This window comes from Vidua macroura, chromosome 28, assembly GCF_024509145.1.
Source record: "Vidua macroura isolate BioBank_ID:100142 chromosome 28, ASM2450914v1, whole genome shotgun sequence".
NCBI classification, from domain to species: domain Eukaryota; kingdom Metazoa; phylum Chordata; class Aves; order Passeriformes; family Viduidae; genus Vidua; species Vidua macroura.
In genome coordinates this window covers 330,401-343,821 of record NC_071598.1, presented here as the reverse complement: position 1 = coordinate 343,821, position 13,421 = coordinate 330,401, and the positions used below count along the sequence as shown (strand labels likewise).

Here is a 13,421-nt window from a genome sequence, read left to right as displayed (position 1 = left end):
CTTACTCCTGGACAAGACTAGAGGGAAATTGCAAAGGGCCGCTGAAATACCCATGCTGGGCACAGTTCCCACCGTGAGGACACCACCATCACACAGGATGGGGGCCTTCCTGTTTCAGACCAGGTCACCCTACCTGGGACTGTGCATTGACGTTGGCCCCATAGTTCACCAGCTCCCGGACCACGTCCTGTTGTCCAGCCAAGGCAGCAATGTGCAGGGCTGTGTTTCCTTTCTGAAAGACACCACAGAACAGTCCTCAGTGGCTGAAGCAACCCAGGATGCCAGGGAAAGATGGGCCTGACACGCTAACAGGCATGCAACCAGAGCAGCTGGCCAGGAAAACCTTTAGAAGGCCATGCAGCTCTCACTCCATGTTCCATCACTGCTGTAAACCAACCAGCCACCCTTCCCATTTCCTGGCCAGGGAACAGAGTGATTTCATCTCTCCCATGAAGTTATTGGCAGCAGAAGCTGTATGCACTGTCAGGTGCTGTGCATCTCCGGCACTGAGAGATGAGGAGAGGGGGGAGGATGGGGGAGCTGAGCTGGCAGTCTTCAGGCAAAACTGCAGTGTGCACCCAGTAGCCAAGGCATCGCAGCAGATATAAGGGATGATGAGCAGGCTGGAAAATGCACACACAGACTCTTCCGACTTGTGCCTTTGGGTGGTGTGGCAGAATGCCAGATTCTGCTCTGTGTCCAGAGCGAGAAGCACCAGGGAGGTGGCAACTGAGACCTCCTCCTGTTCTCGCAGCCCTTCAGCCGGTGCTGAAGGCTGCTCATTTGTCAGCCCTGCTTGCTTGTGCTGTTGTCTTGCTTGTCATCAAGAGAAAACCACACCTGCTGTGGTGATGCATGAGAGAACAATATGTTATTTACAGAGCACCAGAGCTCTCCAGGCTTGTAACAATGGTACTGAGGCATGTGACAATGGTATCGAGGCCATCTCAGCGCTGGAACATGTAGGGGCTGCCCTGGGGCAGCAGCCCGTGCTGGGAGGAGATGCTAGTAAGACAGGACTAGAACATGCTGTGGTTTATGTTACTCCCCTCTGAAGTCCACCATGGCCCCCACAGAGAAGAGGCACCTCCCACCCACCAAGAGATGCCAAGCCTGTGCTAAAACCAGAGCCTGGTCCTAGGGCCCAGCCCAGCAGCACTGCCACTGGCACAGTTTGTCTGGGGGCTGACAGCAAACAGCATGATCACTGCTCAGCTACTGCTGGTGTGTCTGGCAGCAAAGGCAGCGTGCAGAGTTGTGACCAGCGTGGCCAGACTTCCTTGTTCTTACCTTGGTCGTTGTCTCCAAAACGATCTCCTTGTGCAGCAGCTCCACCACCATTTTCACATGGCCCTCCTTGGAGGCCAGGTGCAAGGCATTCAGCCCATTCTGGAGGACGCAAAGGTGGGAAAGGGGAATTAGTCATCATCTGGGGATGGAGCTCTCTGGGGAGCACCCTACTCTGAGCTCCTGTGCAGACATGACTGTGGGCACTTGGCCCATGCGGGAGAAAGTCCAGGCTGGTGGAGGCAGGAGAGATTGCCCTGTCCTTGAGCTCTGCACTGACATCCAGCACACCAGCCATGGTGCCACAAACAGCTCCATGCTGCCAGGAAAACTTCACACAACTGAACGCTGAGTTGCTGACTAATGCTGGAGGTTTCTCCATGAGCAAAACATGCAGCCCACGTAGGCAATTTCGTATGGATGGGTGGTACCACAGCTCAGTGTTTACGTGCTTGAGGCACAGGAACTGCTTCAGTCCTCCCTGCTCGTGGCACATCCCTTATGTTAACTCCTGTCTTTGCTCCAGTGACTTTCCACAGGGTGTCCCTCCTCACAGTCAGGTTTTTCACACCTAAAGCACAGAGCTGAGCTTTGCGCACAATCCAGAGCAAGGATGCACCACAACTGCTGTGTAAGAGCACATACAAACCTTAAACTTTAATATTTACACAAACAGGTGTGCAGTGAGAAGCCCTGCTTTGGACAATGATTTTATGAAGCAGCAGCCAAATTTAAGTCACAGTAGTTTGTGAGCCTCCAGGCCACAAGCTGGCTTCTCCCTGGCTTTCAGACTGCCCCCCAGTACCTTGTCCTGCAGCCCATGGTGGGCTTTGTTCCCCCAGAGTTCAGCTGCAGCAGAGTGTAGAGAAGGTGTTGGGTGTGTCACTGTTAAGCTCTACCAGTTCCAGGAAGCTCCGAAGGAGCTAAAGTGACTTCTCAAGAACATCTCTGCGTATGCCCCAGTTTAGCTTGCCTTCTTCCTACACGTGGAACCTGAAGAGCAGAGCACTGGCCAATTTCCCTTTAGCATCCCCAGGCTGTCAGAAGGAGGGGTGCCAGGTCAGACAGCATCCTCAAGGCTACTAAGACAGCTTCTGCTCTGTTATTTCTCACACCCTCTTCCACTTCCCAGATGTGAACAAAAGGGCTGGGATATTTGCTGGAAAAGAGGTTAAATACCTGCAGGCATTTTCAGATGCCACTTTTTCTCCTTGTCCCTCACTTCTCCCAGGTGGATATGCTAGGTTTACTCACCCCTACAAAGTGTTGTTGCATGGCAGAGGGACACCTGCTTCTGCCCAAGTACTCCACCTTCCAATCATGTGTTTCAACTCCTGACTGGAAGGTCACTTCACAGAAATGTTTCCTCCCCACCTAAATATTACTAGGGGAGCAGAAAATTCCCAGGGAGGCTCAGTTCCAGCCCTCAACACTCCAGTTAAACTCAGAACTGCTTCAAGAGTGTTGTCAGACTGCAAAAAGGTTTTCCACTCTTTCTCACTCAAAGCACCAGTTGCCCAGGATCAAAGCTGAAGAGTCACAGATTATTTTGCTCAACTCTAATTACAGCACAAAGAGCAAAAATCTAAAAACCTACAGGCTTCCTTACCACACCAACTCCAGAGTTCTAATAAGCCTCAAGCACAAAAGGTCTGCTTCCAAGGGGAAATGAAGTGGAAGTGCTGTAACATCCACAGAACAGTGCCACTGAAAGGAAGTGCTCCCCAGCCATGTCCGGCTACACTGAGTCCATCTTCTCTGGCCAAGCCCTGTTTCTTTGACCAAGACACACCTACACAACCCCATACAGATAATCACTGACACCCTTACACAGACATACAAGCTTTTTCTCAGTTACACTCATGTAAGCAACAAATGGAGAGCAAGACCACAGATGCTCAGCTGCTCCCCTCAGACCATAATAAGCCCTTTTATGCAAAGGATTCATAAATAACCTTTTGAATGCTATAAACACATGACAAATCATTAACCTGTAACAAATAGCTGTGCAACAAGCACAGAAGATTGTTTCCATTGATGGTTCATTGGTATTTCTGCTCCAGGAACAATACAGGCTGTTTTGCACATTTGCTTTGGCTTGACAGCTCATCCGACCCAAAACTGCCACAGGATGCGCATAATTTGAAAGGTGCTGTATTTTCCTCACTAAATGTTGCAAATAATTCCCAGAAATCCCAGACACTAGCTATCAATGTGACAAATGCAGCCCTACAGAATAACACAGAGACTTCACACTTAGCCTATCCCAAAGCAGGGACCTGCTCTGGACTGCCCACCAGGACTGGCCACCTCAACAAAGACCATCTCCTGGGCACCCACGTGCCATCACAGTGCTGTTCCCAGCTGGTGAGAGTCCTGGCAGCAATGTGCACTCATCCTCAGTCCTCCAGCTCCTTGTGGATGAGATGGGACCATGCCGGAATTTGAAACACAAAAGGTGCATGATGAAGACACTGATGCAGCAATGAAGGAGGTGAAATCGGCGGGATGAAGATCAGATGGCATGTCAAGGTCTCTGAACTTGAGTAAGAATACAGGACTTGTGGGATAGGTCTGACCACATATATCCCTCTTTATTCTATACAGGACATGTGAGGTTGGACCTTTCCCACAGGTCTGATATTCCTCAGAAGGAAACCCCAAAGTGCCATCTAACCTCAGGGAGATGGCAGGAACCAGTGCAAAGACATCACTGAGAGAAGAGCCTCATACTGCTGTAGCCATTCTTTCCATCAAAGTGTTAAATGCCTTCACCAGCACCAGAAATCTGGTTGGAAACAGGACTTGAAGCTAGTCAGTGGAGATAGCTGGTGACAGAGCATCTCTTTGGTGAAGAAGTAGTTCAAAGCCATCATCTTTAGCTGGTGGATGAGTCACCTTGTTATAATTCTTTACAGAGCCCTCTCCAGAACCCCACACCCCTCTGGGCTAGAGCGTTACAGAACCAGTGGATGTAGAAATCCTCCCTCTCCTCTTAGGCTTGCTTTCGGAAATGACTGAACATCCATGGTGCACTCTGCTCGCCCTGTGGGAACCTGTCCCCAGTAACTGCACTGGCTGTGGCAGTGCACAAATCAGCTCTGAACTTCACTTGGTTTGGGGACTTGATACTGAAACAGATGAGTGTGCCTTTGTGCTACCTGCTGAGTCAGCCTCCCCAGCAACAACACTGCTGCAGAAAGCAGTGACAGCACACAGCCTGTCTGCTCCCCCTGCTCAGCCTAAGCCCCCTGAATCTGTCCCTATAGCATCTGCCCCAATTCAGGCTCAGCCACTTGCATTTGGCAGCTACACAGATACAAAATGTTCTGATGATGATGTGCAAACAATTCCTCAGCGCCTGCAGCTCTTTGCTCCTGTACAAACCTGTTTCTGTGCAGAATGAGGAGGGCTCCTCCTGCCCAACACCTCCCAAACCACCACGACTGTCATTTTGCAAACATTCACTGCTTGTGATAAACCGCAACTTCTAGGAATCCAAAAGTATCAGCACTGCAGGCAAGGGGAATAACCCCCACGAGCCATTTCTGTGATGTTCCAGTCACTGTGCTACTCTTCACAGCTATCTGCTCTGCCCTCCGAGAAGCAGCCGAGCTTCTTCCAATTGTCCCATTTGCTTGTCACACAAAAGGAGCCCTCTCTGCTTACCTGTTAATGTCCTTTGCTATGCTCCAGCCAGTACATCCAGGCTCCCCAGATCTTTGTAGCTATTGCTGCCCTCCTGGCCCCAAAGATAACTGCTCCAGGTTTACCCTCTGGTCAGACACATTTTCAATGAACTAGAGATAGTACCAGAAGCCCTGTGTGTTTCACCTACCTGGTTACAGGTGTTAATATCTACCCCATTCCTGAGGTGATCCAAGGCTTTGTCCAGATTCCCAGATCTTGCAGCTCTCAAGAAACTGGTTGCAGCATCAGCCTTGGGGACAAAAAGAAAAAGCATGAAACTCAGAGCCCCCTTGTTCTCCCCCACCACCAGCACTGGGTCAACTCTTCGCTCAGCTGCAGAGAACATAAATACACACACCAGGCAGAAAAGGCAGAGGCCAGGAAAGTCACAACTGCTGGGACAGGCTGAGGTGCCCCAAATCAGACAGGAAAAAGAAGGGCTGGGACCTGGACTTAAAATGAAGAGCATCCAGATAATGGGGCAGAAAGCCTGTAGCTCGTCCCATCACACTATGGGGACAGTAGGGAGGGAGCTCCTGGCACCATGACAGCCTCCCTTGGCCCAGAAACCCCTCCGTGCCTGGGCTGAGGAGCTACACTGATGGAGCTGTAGTGAGCCCACCCCTACCCTCCTCCAGAAGCCACTGAGTAGCAACAGGGGTGATCTTGGGTACCGGCACCAGGGACAACGGCCCCACCTGAGCACCTCACAGCTGTGAAAGTCACAACTCTCTTTTTTGGCAGTGCTTCCTGCTACACCACAGCCAGCCCAGGCAAGGCACAGCAATACTTTTAGCAACACTACTTAGCAGTGTGAGGCAGCAAATGGAGACAATGGCATGGCTCAGTAGAAGCTGGAGAACAGGGTGGAAATGCAGTGACGTGGGTCTGTGAGTCTGGAAACTTGAACTGGTAACTGGAGGTGGTATGTGCCTGCTTGGGCCAGCCCAAAGGGCTCTCTGCAGCCAAGAGCCACAAGACATCCATGGCATGGGTGCAGGACACACTCCTCTGTCTTCAGCTCCAAGAGAAAATCAGAACCCCTCTTGTACCACTCACATCAGGACTGACCAAGGGACCTCCTGTGCTAGGAGAGCTTCTGTTCTGCCACCCCAAGCCATCCTGTATTGCCCACAGGCTGATTGCAGAGGAGCATCCAGGATTAGGAAGCTCCTGGACAGGAGATGGAAGCAACACAGCCAGAGACAAAAGCACTGGAGGCATATTAGGGAGGATGATGCTCCACACAGGTTCAGGGCTCCTCTCTTTCCCTTCTCTTTGCAGTCTCAGATGTTTGAACTGGGACTTCGGAGCAGCACAACTCAGACGCCTTCTGGTCTCCTCCATCTGCCTCCCCCAGCTCATCCTTTGTGCCTGCCACTCCTACCACAGAGAAAGGCAGGCATGCCCTGGGCCCATTAGGACCCTGTTCCCTGCTGTAGAGGTGAGGCCCACAGACTGGGTGACCTGGCCCCGCTGGGCCAGGCACAGAGCTCAGGCCAGGCTACCACCATGGTGGCAAGGTGCCATGGCCCCTCCGGGGCAGCCCATGGGTCAGAAGGACAGGTGGTGGAGGGCAGCACCACCGTGCCCCTCACGCTGCGCAGCCTCCGCGTGCAGGGGGAACACGTGCTGATCTCATGACCTCCTGCGCCAGCTGGCTCTGCTTGCTTCCAGCTCAGAGGAGAGCCCCATCTCTCAGGAAAGAGCCCCCAGGTTCACAGCGGAGCTGTGGCTTTGGAAGGCTGTGAATGCAGAGGAGACACAGAACCTCAGTGCTCTGCTCACACAGAAGGATCAACTGCAAGAGGCAGAAGGCAACACCAGCGTTGTGCTTAGAAGTGCACATTCACGCTCTGAACTCTGCATGCTGTCTGGGGTCCAGCGAGGAAACACTGACAGCTTCAAGCAACAGGCTGAATGCAAAGAGCTTTTCCAACTCCAGACCCTGCGAGAAGCCTCTGCTTCTCAGGTCAGGATCGACGACAAGGCAGCAAACCCTTGGAAAATCAAAGCACAGCTCAGCCAGGCTCTGTCATCCATGGGACACACATGGAGCTCTGAAGATTAAATGGTAAAACTTGACATGGCCCTGTAGCAAAGGGGCTCTCAAAGCCCCAGCACACCCAGCAGCAGAGACTACAAGCAGAAAGCAAGCACAAAAGCAAAGCAGAGGTCTCGGTGGGCATGAAGGAGAAGTGTGTTGAATACTCACAGCCACGTCTGGACCGGACTTGCCCTTTCGTGCTGCCATAGTCCGGCACTTCGGCTGAAACCTGAGCCTGGTGTCCCCTCTCTCCCTCCTTGGTTATCTACTCCCCAGCTTTGAGAGAGCCAGTAAGTTACATTGCATTCTATCTAAAAATACAGGCTCTGTCCTCTCTCCAATGCAGACCCTGCAGGGATCGCCAACTGCTAATGGAATTTGTTCATTTTCTCTCCATTATTGTGTCAGACAGGATATTTAATACCAAGCCACCTCCAGAAAGCAAATGACTGCTGCCAAGCGCAGGGAGGGGGTCAGAGCTGCAGGTACCACCTCAGGAACAGCAGAGGAAAAGCAGCCCCACGGATATGCCCAGGAGCCTGGCAACTCACAGGTAACTCTGGATGCTGGGGCCCAGGCCTTGGAAAACATGCCAAGGCTGGAGTGTGTCAGAGGTGCTGCCCTTTTGCTCCCCATGCTCAGCATGTACCTTCCAGAGATGCACAGAGAGATGCAGGGCATCAGACACCAGCAATCCGACCACACATTCCACCAGAGAAGATGAAATAGCTTGGCTCAAATGATAAAAGCAGATCCACAGTCATATTTTCCTTCTGATGCCAGGCTGCAAAATGGGACTGCCTACCTGATGCTCAGGGCAATTTGCTCCCCAGGAAATGGAAGCACAGGCTGGGTCACTGCCATCTCCCGAATTTCAGCAAAAGGGAGCACTGACAGCAAGAAGTGCAGAGACCCCGTGAACACAAGTAGATGTGCACATGGAGAAGATACACACACGTATCCCAGTCAGCACCATCCCAGCTCTCCCAGCCACAGACAGACGCGTTGCACAGTTATCAGCACCCACCAACAAGCACAAAGCGCAGCACAGCCGTGCCTCACTGCACACAGCCACTCGCTGTGTGCCCCAGGACACAGAGAACTGCTTCCAGATGCAGAAACTGCCTCTGCTGATTTTCCTTTATTTGGAGTTTGCAGAGTTTCTTTCCATTCTCCTTTGCCTTCCTAGCAATTTTTCAGGAAGGAGATATTCCAGGGGAGAAAATAAGCTGCCTCACTTGCTGTTGTGTACCTCTTGCACTCTTAGGTGGCTGCTAAATCCTATACACAGGCATCATGCTCTACAGACTTGCAGACATCCAATGTCAGGAGGCTGCTGCCAGGAATTCTACAAGAGAGAACCCTCAGATCAGAACTTGGTTAAGTGCTCCAAGACCTTCTAAAGTTGAAAACTTAGCACAGCACATCAGACTGTGCTTCTACTCCCCTTTCTTTTCCTTCAAGAAAAATCTCCCCTTGTCTGCTGACAATCTAAATTTTCCCTTTCCCTCTGTCCTGGTTTCAGAGTAAATTGATTTTCATGACACCCTCTCCTGGCCGTGAGGAGAGGCTTCTTCTGTTCCTTTTCTCAGGTGTCCCCCTTCTCTCACAGCAATAATGTCATTAGCCTGGGACCACATGAGCCCATTGCACTGTAGCCATGGCCAAGGCTACAAAGCAAAGGGAAAGTCGAACCAGAGGCTCAGGCTGGATTTCAAGGGCTGCAGTCAGAGGTTTGTAAGCCTGCTGTGTCTCTGGCCACAGTCAGTGTCCTGCTCTAATCTCTTCTGGCAGTGCCTGCTCTCATTCACACCCAGGGAGGAGCTCCCACAAGCTCCTGCTGCTCATCACTGATAACAAAAGGGAGGGTCTCAGCATTGCCTCCTCCTGTTAAAGGTGGCCACACTTGGCAGGAGCCCACACTGTATGAGCTGCTAAATGCTGTAAGTAGATGATTTCCAAGTACAAATGAGTTCAGGGACTCGTGCTGATCTCACAGTGTTTTCTGGGACACAAAGACATTCAAGAAGCAACTCACCACACTACTCCAGCCTGGTACACACGCATCCTGCTGCATTGCCCTCTTTACCCTGTCTGCCCATTTATCTCTTCAGCAAAGCTGACACAGGCTCATTGAGCAGCAGACAGGAGGTCCAGCAAGGAAACACCAGAGGGCTGGGCAGCACACAGTCACCGCAACAGCCAAAGAACCCCCAGGACTGGCAGTGAGATGCAAACCCTAATCCTGGCACCAAGCCATGTATTGCTATGGGCATCCTGTCTAGATGCTGTGGAAAGGTCCAACTCACATCTCAGAGGTCATCCAGTTACTTTCAGCTTCTAGTGCCAGTGTCCTGGAACCTAAAGTCAGTGCTGCCAGCTGAGGATGTGTGATAAACCCTTGCCAAGGGCAACAGTCCTTGCCATTTGCTTGGACATTTCCTGACTCATGTGGGCTTGTGTCCAACAGTGGGCATGATCCTCACCTTTGAGGCATTATTTCCAGCAGAAACACCAAAACCTCACATCACTGTAGTGGTTTACTTTTAAGTAACTGTCCAACCTAGGAACGTCTCTGGAGCCAATGCTCATTTGGAACTTTCCGCCTTGCAGATATCAACTACACAGTTCTGCAGGTGATAACCTCAATCCTTTCTCATCAAATGAGAATAATTTGTCAGTCCTCTAAACACACTAAAAGAGCTGCTAAGATTAAGAGCAGTTAGGGATAACACCTAGGGACCCCATAAGATAATCAGGGAAGATAGGAGATTCAACTTAAAGCGCTCAGAAACAGAAGCCATACTGTCTCTCTTACAGGAACTTTCTCTCCTATCTGTATTAACAGAAACTGGTCGCTCTCAATGGGCCCTGCAGCAGAAACAAAACCTACTGGCAGTTTTCTCCCTTCTGAGTAGAAGGCAGCATTCAGCAGAATACAGCATCTCCAGAGAGGCCACAGTAGCAAAGCCCCAGGCAGTCAGCCAGCAGAACAGGCTGAGAACAAGAAGAGACTGCAAACCCAGAAGAAAGAGAAAAGCAAAAGCATTGGGAAAATTCATCTGATCAAAGGATAAACCCAGATGCTTAAATTATATTATTTCATCATCTTCACCCCTATGCACATGGTTCATGACAGATAAATCCATATGTCCAAGTTCTATTCTCCCATCATCCTCACCTCTGCCCACATGACTTAGCACAGGTTTGCAGATCTTAATAGGAGCCATTATGAGAGTCAAGGCACAAGAAGTCATCTCTGGAAGGCATCTGCCAAGTGAGTTTGTTCTCATTTCATGCACCAGCCTGAGTAAACCCTTTGTCCATGCTCATTTCTGCTTAGTGTAGATTCCACAACAGCCCCAAAGCATGTACCACAGAGGCTGATGGCTGCTATGCCCAGCAGAGATCCCCAGAGCAGGATGCAAGGGGGAGCTCAACCATCTTGCAGCAGGTGACTCAGAGCATGCAGGAAGTGAAAGATCTGTTTACATTCCCGTGCAAAGGATAGAGCTGGAGAATAACTTGACAAACTGGCGAAGGAGAAATCCCAAAGCAGAAGAAGGAGGGAAGAAAGGCCCCTGGCAGGTCTGTGGGAAGGGAAGCAACCTGTCAATTAGCACTTTTCCAGTGCTGAAGAGAGGGCAAGCTTTCCAGTGCTGGCATCAGACTGGCTTCTCCACCATGCAAAATCCTCCACCATTACATAATCATGAGTAATGGGTTTTTGGAAAGCTCATTTTTGTGCACTCTTAACAGGAGAGGTAGTTCTGGACTGTCACTGGTGGTACAGGTCAGGGTAAAGGTTAACTCAGTCCCTGCTGAGCATTTTCAGATACAGATATCTGCATTGCCATTTGACTCCTTCCTTCCCCGCTCATGGATCCCCTTTGCTGGCTGCTTCAGCTGGAACAGGTTCAGAACTGTGAGGAGGGCAGATATCACAAACAGCTTAATCTGCACAGAGCAAGGCAGCAAGGAGATGCCCCTACCCAGCAGACTGATAAGGATCCCCTGGAGGGCTACAGCCTGCAGCTCTGTGAAAGCCTGCAGTACCTGCCTGCTGCCTAATGGATTTTCTAAGTAACATGTTCAAGATCTTGTTCTGTCATTTACAAACTATCACTTTCTCTTTGAAGTACAATGCTAGGTCTCCAGCAGCAGTGGAGAGTGGAGAGTGAAACAGAGGCTGGTCCAGAGACCTGAACAGGAAAAGGAGACCAGAACATCTTTTCTTTCACACAGAGTGAAAGCGAGGCAAGAATTAACACAGCTACTGCTCCTGCCAGCTGAGGCCATGCACACCCAGGGGAAAGCTGTCACTCTCCTTTGATGTTAGCAGGAGCCTCTGCTCTCTGCATATCCTGAAAAAGAAAAGCTATTTTTACCTCATCAAAAAATATATAGACTGTGACTGAAGACAATACATGAGAGCTCTTTGCTCAGGCACTACACCTCTTCTAATAACATAACAACATTTACAGCTGCCAAGAGAGATGCAGCAGCAGAGCAACGGCTTTCTGTCTCCTGCTTTCCTGATGCACTACCTTTTTTGGGCCATTACATGGTTCAGGCAAGTCTGTGCAATAAACACTGGGGAGCTGAGGGGGTTCTAGCATGCTGACAGTGCCAGGGGGGAATCAGAGACATGCTCTGAGCCTGCTTGATGTCAGCCTGGGACTAAGACACAGCTTCTAGACCAGCCTCTACCTGACCTGGGCTCTGCCAGCGCCCTCATGCTCAGGTGAGGTGCTGGAGTCCAGATCATACCATCAGGATCTGCCCTGGTGCCCTGTGGAGAAGCTTCCTTTTCTGTCCTAGTGACGCTTATAAACTGCTCCTGATTTCTGCAGTCTGTTTTGACTCATTCCCTACCTCTCCTCCAGCAGGACTAGTCCACACCTGCTTTGCCTGCATGAACAAAAGTGCTTAGAAGGGGGCTTTCTGCTGGGATCTGCATGCTGGGTGGTATCACAGTACAGTCCTTGTGCTGTGGCTACCACAGATTTACTGTCTTGAGCCTTAAGCCAGGCTTGCCTGGCCAGCGCTTGGGGTGCAATCTCTGGAAGCCATGCAAGGAAGAAAAGCACCAGAAGCACAGGGCTGGTAATGGATCTCTCCCAGCAGATCCCTGCTGAGGACATGCAAGCAAAGCCACCTGCTCCACACCAGAGCTAGCGCAGCACTGTGCTGAGAGAGAAACATCATCCTGTGCACCTGTCCCAGGGCAGAAAGTGACAACACAGGAATCAACATTTAACATCACAACACTGCAAAAAAAAAAAAAAAAAAAACCAAACCAAAAACCAAAAAAAAAAAAAAAAAAAAAAAAAAAGCAACCCTGGGGCACCTCCCTTCTCCCAGTAAAGCTGTGGTGAGAAGGACAAGGTAAATACAGCACCGAGGGACCTGGTTTCAATGCCAGGCACTGTCACTGGCTCCAAGGATGACCTTAGGCAAGTTACCAATGACCTAAGAAGGGCAGCAAACCCTTCCTGCTAGTCTGAGGTCCACAGCAACTGTATGGGGAGAAGAGGCCTTATCTTTGGACTGAAGTTCATATTACCAGCCAGAATATACCTAAACCCCCTCATGCAAACCAGCTGACCTGATTCCTCTCCTCTTTTGCTGCCCAACAAACCCCTGGCCATGCCCAAGTACTCACCCTCAGGTAATGCATGCATGTCATCGCTGCAGGAGAAGGTCAGCTCACCCTGGACAGCCAGGGTCTGCAGCTCTGATCAACCCACTTCTGCTGAATGCTGCAGCCAAACCAAGCATGAGTGGGCTGGAAGAGGTTTATCAGCAGTCAGACTGCACCCTATCACCACTCACACACCTGACTGCAAGCCAGCACAACAAGGAAGCTCCTGTCTGGAGTCTGGAGATTATGGGTCGTCCTACGTCAGGAACCTGGGGAGAGTTGCCAGGCTGGGCACAGTGTTTAGTGAATGTCATGCCTGAGCCACACTTCATAAACACGTCTGTGAGTTGTTAACAGGGAGGAGCCCATGTGCATGAACCCTGCTCTTCACATAGTTCAAGGGAAGATGAAACTTCAGCAATATAAAGCAAAATGAAACAGCTCTGTGGCCAGAACCACACTGTCTCTTGGTCAGTGCCACACAAAGCAGGCTGGGCTAGAGACAGTGAGCAGAAGACCTGAGGTTTTTCACAGGTCCCTGCAGACCTTGGCTGGGCACAGTCCCAAATGGAGGACACCGAGATGGAACTGAAGTGGCAAATGAGGTCTAGTGACAGCAGCTCCAGGCTCTTTGTAGGGCCTAGAGCCCACTACAATACAATGAACGCGCCCCTTCCCCCCTTCTACCTGCACAGCAGACTCCTGCTCCAGCATCCCTTCAGGAGATCCTTGCTTGCAGCAAGAAGGCAAGGG

General features: G+C 50.8%; 1 protein-coding gene across 7 annotated transcripts in view; it reads right to left on the bottom strand.

Annotated features, from left to right (window-relative positions):
* Positions 1-12,862, bottom strand: part of ANK1 (ankyrin 1) — a 38,937-nt gene extending 26,075 nt beyond the window's left edge. For 4 of the 7 annotated variants that reach the window (XM_054000819.1, XM_054000823.1, XM_054000820.1 and 1 more), the window contains exons 1-4: positions 12,690-12,862; positions 5,126-5,227; positions 1,291-1,389; positions 134-232 (exon numbers count right to left, since the gene is read on the bottom strand). In XM_054000819.1, coding sequence (XP_053856794.1) covers positions 134-232; positions 1,291-1,389; positions 5,126-5,227; positions 12,690-12,713 — 324 coding nt within the window. In that variant the 5' untranslated portion in view covers positions 12,714-12,862. Of the gene's footprint in view, positions 1-133; positions 233-1,290; positions 1,390-5,125; positions 5,228-10,205; positions 10,233-12,689 lie in introns of those variants that run through there. The other 3 variants (XM_054000826.1, XM_054000825.1, XM_054000821.1) reach the window with 3 other exon arrangements.
* Positions 12,863-13,421: the final 559 nt, after the last annotated feature.